Source organism: Lathyrus oleraceus, chromosome 7, assembly GCF_024323335.1.
Source record: "Lathyrus oleraceus cultivar Zhongwan6 chromosome 7, CAAS_Psat_ZW6_1.0, whole genome shotgun sequence".
Classification (NCBI taxonomy): Eukaryota; Viridiplantae; Streptophyta; class Magnoliopsida; order Fabales; family Fabaceae; genus Lathyrus; species Lathyrus oleraceus.
Genome location: NC_066585.1, coordinates 91,468,301 through 91,478,331, shown reverse-complemented (window position 1 = coordinate 91,478,331; position 10,031 = coordinate 91,468,301). Strand labels below are relative to the sequence as shown.

At 37.7% G+C, this 10,031-nt stretch overlaps 1 protein-coding gene across 1 annotated transcript; it reads left to right on the top strand.

Annotated features, from left to right (window-relative positions):
- Positions 1–1,837: 1,837 nt before the first annotated feature.
- Positions 1,838–2,791, top strand: LOC127102197 (lysM domain-containing GPI-anchored protein 2). The gene has a single exon (XM_051039598.1). It carries the CDS (start codon positions 1,853–1,855, stop codon positions 2,789–2,791), a length of 939 nt encoding a protein of 312 aa, XP_050895555.1. The 5' UTR covers positions 1,838–1,852.
- The last annotated feature ends 7,240 nt before the right edge of the window (positions 2,792–10,031 follow it).

Below are 10,031 nucleotides of genomic sequence, written 5' to 3'. Positions count from 1 at the left end.
AGATGATGATGAATGTTGAGACATGTTGTAGGACTTTTGAGAAAAGTTTCTTTGCCCTAGCTGAGCTTTTCTGAGAAGATGAATGGAGAGGGAGATTGATGCGTTTAGGTAGCGTGTGCTAAGGGAATAGATACTATTTTCAATGCTAGGGAATGATTTATCATTAATGTGCCTATTTCTTTTAAAAGGGCAAACATTATTTTTGTTTTCTTTATTTTTCCACTTTAACTGCCATAATTTCTCAAGAGTCCAAATCCCTAATTTCCCTCCCTCATATTCAATTTTACCCAAATTCCTTGCAAGCTTGTCTACTAGTTCCAGTCCAAGCTTTAGACTTCTGAATTTGTCTTCCACAAATTTTCTAATGGAGTGATAATAGCAAGAACAATACTTTGTCCATCTGTGCTGAATCTGGTTTTTGGACCTAGTTTCAGCATTCAGGAAGTCATAATACAATGTTATGACATCGTGTGTGACATTGTATACAATCAGTAATAGTTTCATCCAACCCAGTTGAGCCCAACTGCTGTCATCTTCTATACCTTTCACAGGTGTCATCCAAATCTTCTCCATATTGTCCTTGGCCTTTTTGCATAGAGTCCCTTGTGGCTTAGTCCCAACAGTTCCATTCTCCCTGTGACTGGTCATATGTCCACCTGTTTGATCTAACCTCTCAGTTTTTTGAGCCATCATAACCTTTTCTCCTCTGAGCTTCTGGTGTGACATCTTTGTATGACATTTCCCCCAGTGTCATACCCCGATTTTGGTCTTGAATTTTTTCCTTTTTTTCATTTTTATTTGGCACTTGGCCTAAAGTTCATTTGCATACATTCATGACCAAAGGCAACCATCCATTCTCAAATCCATATTTTTTTTATAAATATTGGTCATTATCTAGTTTTTTTATCATGGTGTTTTTTGATTATAAAATGGATTCTAACTATTTGACTTTTTAATTTTCAATTTGATTTTAAATTAAGTCTAATTCCAAATTTCAATTTAATCTTAATTGTGTTTTTACTAATGATTCAAACTCTAATTGATTTTTAATTTCCAAATAAAATGTTAGAGTTTGACATCAAAGTAGTTTTAACAAATTATAGATTAATTTGATTTTAATTGGTTTCATTGGTTTTTTTATTCTTAATTGACATTTAGATTAGTTTTGGATTATTCCTAAAAATCCATATCCATTTTATAACCAAACAGGATCCATTTTCCATCCATAGTTCATTTCAAATCAAAATAGTACATACACTCATTTCATAACATTCAATAATATTTAACTTTCAAACATTTCCAAACTCATTTTCATACATACATTTTCATTTTAACATTCAAGCATAACAATGCATCACATCCATATCCTACAACTAACTTCTACATTACAACCAATTCCCAAATTTCATCAAAAAAATCACAGCTAAATTCCATAATAGTTCCACTTGATATGATAGTCAAACTCCTAGCTCATTAGCAACAATCCCAAGATAGGAAGATTCTGAGCATCCATGAGCAGACGGTGTGTCTCCAAAGGTGGTCACTATCCAAACTCTTTGACCAATACCTTGCCACAAAACCAACGGTTCAGAATTGTTATGACTTGTTTTCTGCAACAAATAACAAACTGCCTGCACAATATTAACCACAGCGGTATCAGTAACAAGCAAACAAATAACAAAGAGCATGAATTTGTTGGTGTTCCCTCACGTAGATATGCTACAGAAGAAGATAACAAAGAGTTTAGAGAATGAAATCTTGGAAATGAGCGATATTCTTGGCCAAATGAATGATCCATTTAAAAACTTAAGTGTTGATAGGGATGCCCTAACTATGTGCATTAAAAGAGCAGATGCAAAATCTACGGAATGCTGATGATGATGCAAAAAGATTTCTGGATGAAACAGAGAAAAGTTTTGAAGAAGCCCAAAAGCACATACAGGTTCTGAAGAGTGATATTGCAGGAAAAGATGCAGAGGTTGCACAAATGAAAGCTCATATTTCAGAGCTTAATTTACATGCTGAAACACAGGCAATGGAGTACAAGCAGAATGTCAAAGCATTGGAAGCGATGGTCGAGCAAGTCAAACCTGAGGGCATTTCCACGCCATCCACCAATGCTTTGTCAAACAAGTTTGAGAAGAACGCTCGCCAAGTCATTAAGGTTCAGTTTCCTTGCAAATGCGGCAACAAAACCGGTAAGTCCAACAATTTACCACGGTACAAAATAAAACCAGGTGACACGTTAAGCGAAATAGCGACGGTTCGTTTTGCCGGTTTGGTGAAGTATCAACAGATCCAAACCGCTAATAACATACCAGATGCTAACAATATAACCGCTGGTGATACGCTTTGGATTCCTTTGCCTTGTAGCTGTGATAAGGTGGATGACAGCAGTGTTTTGCATTATGCACATGTTGTGGAATCTGGTAATACCATTGATATCATTGCTCAAAAATATGGTACAACGCCACAAACTCTACTCTCTGTCAACGGTATTGATGATCCTAAAACACTTCAAGCCGGTCAAGTTCTAGATGTTCCTCGTCCAGTTTGTAAATCAAATGTTGGAAATAATTCCGTGGATTTTCCATTGCTTGTTCCAAATGGGACTTATTTCTATACTGTAAATGATTGTGTTAAATGTAAATGTGACTCTACTGGTAGTAATAACAACAACAATTCTATGTTGCAATGCGAGGAGTCGAATATAAAACCGATAAATCATTGGTCGGTTTGTCCGTCTGCGAATATGTCCTCGAGAATAAATCTGATAACAGCATCCTGTTGATTCAATCAAGACTCGGGTACACAGAGCAACCAGAACAGAAGCCTAAACTCAATTCAAAATCCGGTTCACCAAGGCTATTCCGACAAATCAAATCCAATCTGGTGAAGCTACTGCGGTGAAGCTGAATACTGAATTAACAGTGTCATATCGACTATGCCCGAACAAAACCTACAACATTGAGTAACACACGGATAATTAAGGCATAATTGAAATGATCCCAAAGTTCACAGCAGTAAAAAAAAAGCTAATTTTTACTTGCAGTAAGCGATTAGTACAAGTGGGGGGGATCGACCAACAGGTATGCTGCTATTAGAAACCTGTGAAAGCAGACCGGTTTTCATATTGACAACCAGCGCCCTGTAATAATCAAAGCCGAAATCAAAACGGCAAGTGAAGTTGGATTCCATACAGCAAACCCGGAAATCATCTGGTTGTTGCTTCTACACTTTTGAGGAACCTCACATCACTGCAGTAAAACACAAATAATTACCAAGCGTTAAAATTTCAGAAAAATCCCAAATTGGCATTGAGACAAAGTTAGAGCGAAAAAGTGCGTAGGTAGAATTACCGTTTCCAGATTGTAGCATCAAACAGGACAACCCGATTCTGAGCACAAAAAGCACTTCCAGGAAGTTTCTCTATTGAATCTTTGGATACCAAATCGAAACCCTAAAGCTGCAGATATAAAAGGAGAAGAGAGGAATCAGTGAAGGAACGAAAATTAACGGCGAAAAACTTCAGAGCGAAAAAACCCTAAGAATTGTGAGATGAAAATTGGAGAGGCGGACGAAATATCACAAAAAACCTAATCCCAAAATCAAAGCAAAATCGGTATTTGAAGAGGCGAGGGAAGAAGATTCGGACATCGCCTGAGTCGTCGTCGCCGAAGGTGAGCTTCTTTCTTTTTGTTTCTCCTCAAAGCCATGGATCCTTGCATTTTAGATTGAGAGAGCAGCTGAGAGATGAACGACTGAGGTGAGGAGCGTTTGAGGGTGAGAGAAATGTGAGGTTGAGAGCGAGAGAGAGATTTGTTGAGAGTGAGGTTGAGAGAGCGATTCTGTGAGTGAGGTTGAGAGGGAGGGAGGACGATGAATCTCACCATTTTCTTTTTCGTTCATTTCTTTTATTTTTTTTAAAAACAACACAAACATTAAAGCCATTAAAAAAAAACTTAATGTGTTTAGTCTTCTTTTGTTTTTTAATAATGGATATTAATGCATTGTTTTTTTGTGTTCCCTAGTAATTTACTAGTTATTAGTCCCAAAGACCCAACAGCCAGGCGGCTAGGGTCACCATTTGGGATTCCTCCTTTATTTTTATGAGTAGTCTAACAGACCATTTCATTTTAATTTTATTTTTTTTAATTAATTTTGATTTTAACCTATTCTGGTTTATATATCCAAGTTGTTGCTGTAAATTATAAATAATCATGAATGGCCTATTGGAGAGAGGGTAGTTTCATAGTCTTTAGAGGAGTGGGTTCGATACCCACATATGGCATTTTATTTCTTTTAGCATTCATTTTTTTCCATGTTTATGTTTTAGTATAATTTCTCCCGTACTCATAGTTTCATTATCATTTAATAACACAGATTTGTTTTCTTTTAATTTCATCATCCATTCAAAACCATTTTAAACTATTAAAATCACATTTTTCTCGATTCAATGTCGAGCCCATTTCCACACCCTTGTAAGTCGATTGCTTTTAAGCATCGCCATCAACCTCACATAGCTTACTCTTGGGCTTTCTTACAATGAGCCGGTTCTCTTGCACTTACACTCATACTTTGCATCATTTGTTGTTTGGGCCTGATTTAATTGTTTCATGATTTTGAATCCCCATTTGACAAAATGTACCCCATTCCCCCGATGTGTAATAACTTTGTACTATTTTATTTGTTTGACTGTCTAGTTAGATACTAACACAAGAATAAAATCAACCATTTCCAAAAAATACAAAAATATGACTCGATCCAACGTCGAGTATTTTCTCAATAAACAAACCAATTCATTTCTCCCTCCTATTCTATTCCATTTCTTTCAAACTTTCATCAAACGCTTGATCCAACGTCAAGCCATTTTTTTCTAATGAAAACTCAAAAAATATTAATTTATAGTTAAGACCTATTCAATAAGATGGAAGTGGAACGTGGTGTATACCACGCACTCCTGAGACTAGGATTCGAGATGTATATCTTGCCAATCCTAGCTCTCGCCATCATCCAAATTTATCCACTTTGTTTTCTCTCAAACACTCATTCAAATTTCTCTCGAACGTCCATCAATACTTGAACTAAGGTCAAGTCATTTTCACAACAAAACTCAAAATACCTAATTCTTATTTAGCACTTTTTCAATAAAGGTGGAAATGGAACACGGTGTATACCATGCACTCCTGAGGTTAAGATTCGAGACGTATGCCTCGCCTATCTTGGCTCTCGCCGTCGTCTAAAATTGTCAATGCGGTTTCTTCAAACCCTTTCTCAATCAAGTTCCAAATTACTTAATTCCTATCTTAACCTTTTGCCAATAAAGATGGAAATGGAACGTGGTGTATACCGCGCACTCCTGAGACTAGGATTCGAGATGTACATCTCGCTCATCCAAGTTCTCGCCATCACTCAAAATACATCCAACCAATCAAACTCTTTTCTCGCCGCCGTGCGACTAATCAAAAACCTTTTTTTTCATAAACGAAAGATATATTGTCTTAAGGTGATGCAAAACAATGTTTCGACCATGATTGTTGAGTAGAGATGGATGACGCTTTTCCGAATGTAGATTTATAAATCCGTTCGAAGTGTGGTATGCGTCCACTCCTCATCTGTTTTGGGTAAAACGATGTTTTCGTCGATTAATACAATATAGCTTTCGCTAAAATCGACCAACAAACAAACATGTTTCTACCCAGAACTACGTAAGCCTTGATTTCTCTTTTGAGATACGTAGGAGCAGAATTTGTAAATCTTGTCAGGCCCACTAATAAAAAACTTAGGTTTAGTCCTTCGTTAAAAAATCCAAAAACATCTTCTCTTTTCTTTTGATTCTATTTATTCTTTCCCACCTAATAATTTGAAAAGCCTAATATTTTAACTAACACTAACGCACACAACTGACCTAATGGTTCCCGTTGAGTACAACGGACGTGAGGGGTGCTAATACCTTCCCCTTGCGTAATCGACTCCCGAACCCTGATATTGGTTGCGATGACCATATCTTATCCTTTCTTTTGTCTTGGGTTTTATCGATATTTCCCCTTTCCTTCCTAGGAATAAATAAAGTTCGGTGGCGACTATGTTCAGTCCATCATTGCGAGCGTGCGATCGCGCTTCGCTTTGAAGTCGTATCCCCATTTTTCGAGGTGCGACACCCAACTTTGTTTTTCATCACTCTTGAGAGCATCTGTACTCAACCAATACTTTAAGGGATAATCCAATTGAGAGCTCCATATGTAGCAATTGTCTTTGGTCCTGATTCCTCTCATAATTACTTCACTATTTATGTCAAGGATTAGACATCCAGTTTTGGTGAAGTTAACATTCAGACCTTGATCACATAGTTGGCTGATGCTTATGAGGTTTGCAGTTAAGCCTTTGACTAGTAGAACCTTGTCAAGTCTAGGTACTCCAAGGCAATCAAGCTTACCTGTTCCCTTGATTTCACCTTTTGCTCCATCTCCAAAGGTTACATGACTTATAGTATGGTGATGCAGATCAGTTAGTAGGTCTTGGTTTCCAGTTATGTGTCTGGAGCATCCACTATCAAAGTACCATTCTTCTTTGGCTGAGATTCTGAGGGGAATTTGAGCTATCAGTCTTGTGACATTAGTCTTAGGGACCCATTGCTTCACATTCTTACATACTTGGTCATTTCTTCTAATTTAGAATTTTGTAACATGACTTCAGTCTTCAATTTAGAGATGGTTTTTGCATGGTCTACCTTTTCACTTTCCAGCTGTGTTATCTTCTGATTTTCAGCTTGTGGATTTAGCTTGGCATTCAGAACCATTGCTTATGTTTGTAACTTGGAGATGGTTCCAAGTATTCTGCCTTCTCATTCTCAAGTTGAGTTATTTCCTTCTTCTGGCTTTCAACCTGTTTGCACAACTCTACACTTTTGTGACACAACTTTCTGTAGGTAGAGGCCAACTCTTCAAAGGTTACTTCATCATCACTTGAGTCTTCATCAGATCCCCATCTTCCTGTCATCGTTGTCACAAGATTTGCAGCCTCCTCTATTTCACTTTCATCAGACCAAGTGGCAGCAAGACTCATCTTCTGTTTCTTGAGGTAGGTTCCACATTCAGTCATGATGTGTCCATACCTATCACATTCATAGCACTGAACCTCTTTTCCTTCTTTGAGCTTCTCATCTGATCTTGCTCTTCTTCCAGCATTGTTGGATTTACTGATGTCAGATGAGATGTTCTTTACATTTTACCTTGATCTTACATCCATCTTTTTCAATAGTTTATTGAACTGCCTTCCCAACATTGCTACTTCATTTACCAGATCTTCATCATCCTCCTGACTCTTATCCTCTTTTGTGTTTGACATAAAGGCCATGCTCTTTGTTTTCCTTTCAACACCATCATTTAATCCCAACTCAAAGGTTTGGAGGGAACCAATTAGCTCATCTACCCTCATGTTGGAAATGTCTTGAGATTCTTCTATGGCAGTCACCTTCATTACAAATCTCTTAGGAAGTGACCTGAGTATTTTCCTTACCAGTTTTTCATCTGCCATCTTCTCTCCCAGGGCTCCTGAAGCATTAGCAATTTCAAGGATACTCATGTGAAATTCATGAATGTTTTCATCTTCTTTCATCCTTAAGTTTTCAAACTTGGAGGTGAGCAGCTGAAGTCTAGACATCTTTACTCTAGAGGTGCCTTCATGAGTGGTCTTGAGAATGTCCCAAGCCTCTTTGGCCACTTCACAGTTGTTTACCATCCTGAAAATATTCTTGTCTACCCCATTGAATATGGCATTCAAGGCTTTAGAGTTTCCAAGAGCTAGATCATCCTCCTCCTTGGACCATTGTTCTTCAGGCTTCTTAGTGGTGGCTTCTCCTTCTTTAGTAATGACAGGATGTACCCAACCTGTTAACACAGCTTTCCAAGCCTTGTTATTAAGGGATTTCAGAAACGCTACCATTCGAGGTTTCCAATAGTCATAGTTAGAACCATCCAAAATTGGTGGCCTATGAACAGATCCTCCATCTCTCTCCATTGTACCAGAAAGTATTGCCCCTAGATCTCACCCAGAACCAGAGCAGGATGCCTGCTCTGATACCAATTGAAATTTTGGTATCAGATATAAGATGTCGAAGGTAATGTTACGACACTTATATTTGCTAACACACAATGGATAAATAAACAGAATGGTAAAGCAAATAACATAAGCAATTGTTAACCCAGTTCGGTGCAACTCACCTACGTCTGGGGGCTACCAAGCCAGGAAGGAAATTCACTAAAATAGAATTAGTTCAAAGACTATCCGTACACTTCAACAAGTTACAGTCTTTCTCACTTAATCTCTACCCGTGCAACTTCTACCTAAGCACTCTTAGATATGAGAACCCACTCACTTCCCTTACAATCACACACCAGTGATTTTAAACAACAATCCCTTGTGAATAGAAAATACTTTTCAATTACACACTCTTGATTTTACTTCACAGTTTCAATCAAGAATACACACTCTTGATCTTGCTTCACAGCTTTGATCAAGAAGACACACTCTTGATCTTGCTTCACAGCTTTGATCAAGAAGACACACACTCTTGCTTAACAGCTTTAGAGTGACAAATTACAACCAAAAATTAGTCCAATTCAATCATCAATAGATGACTTGAATGACCTACAAGTCTTACGACTAAACAGACACAAACCCTAGCTCTCTCTATGTATTTCGCTCAGTCTTGGTTGTGTGTACAAACAGGTTTTCTAAGTCCCTTTTTATAGAAGCTTCCAGCTGGGCTTGGACATCTTGAAAACCCTAAATCTATTTTCCAATCAAATCTTTTTATAACAGCTGTTTAGATCTCCTTGGAAAATAAGTAAATCTGGTTGTAATCCATGATTGAATGCGCCAGCTAGCCATATCTTCAATCATCCAAAGATTGCCATTAATTATGCAATCACAAAACACCAGACATTCATACTGAATGTTCTGTGTACAAGATGTCATGACATCGGGTCTGACATCCTGGAAAAATCCTGCATAATCCAATAATTCCTTTTATAACTTCCAGCAGGTACAACCATATCAGATGTCATGACATTGTGTATGTCATCTGAAACAATCCTGCATGAACATGTCTTTCATCTAAGCTCCAGCAGGTACATCCAATATCAGAAGCCTTGTCATTGTATGTGGCATTCTAAAACAATCCTGCATGCACATGTTCTTGAACTCCAGCAGGTACATAGGATATCTCATGCTAAGACATCACTCATGACATCTTGTGAACACTCTTTGTTTTACCAAAATTGCTGCCAACACTCAGAATCAACAATTCTCTTTGGATAAAAGAATATCAGTGCAATATATCAAAGAGCTATGACCATTCTTTTCCATGACATGATGCATAAGGAGATAGAAGTCTATGTGGACGACATGATTGCCAAGTCCGGAACTGAAGAAAATCACATTGAATATTTGTTGAAGCTCTTTCAGCATTTGAGGAAGTATAAACTTCGACTGAATTCTATCAAGTGTACTTTTGGTGTTCTTTCAGGAAAGCTCCTGGGTTTCATTGTCAATCAAAGAGGTATTGAGGTGGATCTGGACAAATTCAGAGCTACTCAAGATATGCCCGCGCCCAAGATGGAAAAGCAAGTAAGAGGGTTCCTTGGATGCTTGAACTACATATCCAGGTTCATATCTCACATGACTGGTACTTGTGGGCCAATTTTCAAACTCCTCTAAAAGGACCAAGGTTGTATTTGGACTGAAGACTGTCATAAGGCTTTTGATAGCATCAAGGAGTACTTGCTTGAGCCTCCTATTTTGATTCCTCCAATAGAAAGAAGGCATCTAATCATGTATCTGACTATATTAGAAGATTCTATGGGTTGCATGCTTGGTTAACAAGAGCATGCCATATATTATTTGAGTAAGAAATTCATAGATTGTGGGTCTCGGTACTCTATCTTTAGAAGACTTGTTGTGCCTTAGCTTGGGCTGTATGTCGTCTTCGTCAATATATGCTTAATCACACTACTTGGTTGATTTCTAAA

Bases quoted from the DNA above. Each gene is read 5' to 3' on its own strand.
- LOC127102197 (XM_051039598.1), top strand. From the start codon at position 1,853: ATGCAAAATCTACGGAATGCTGATGATGATGCAAAAAGATTTCTGGAT.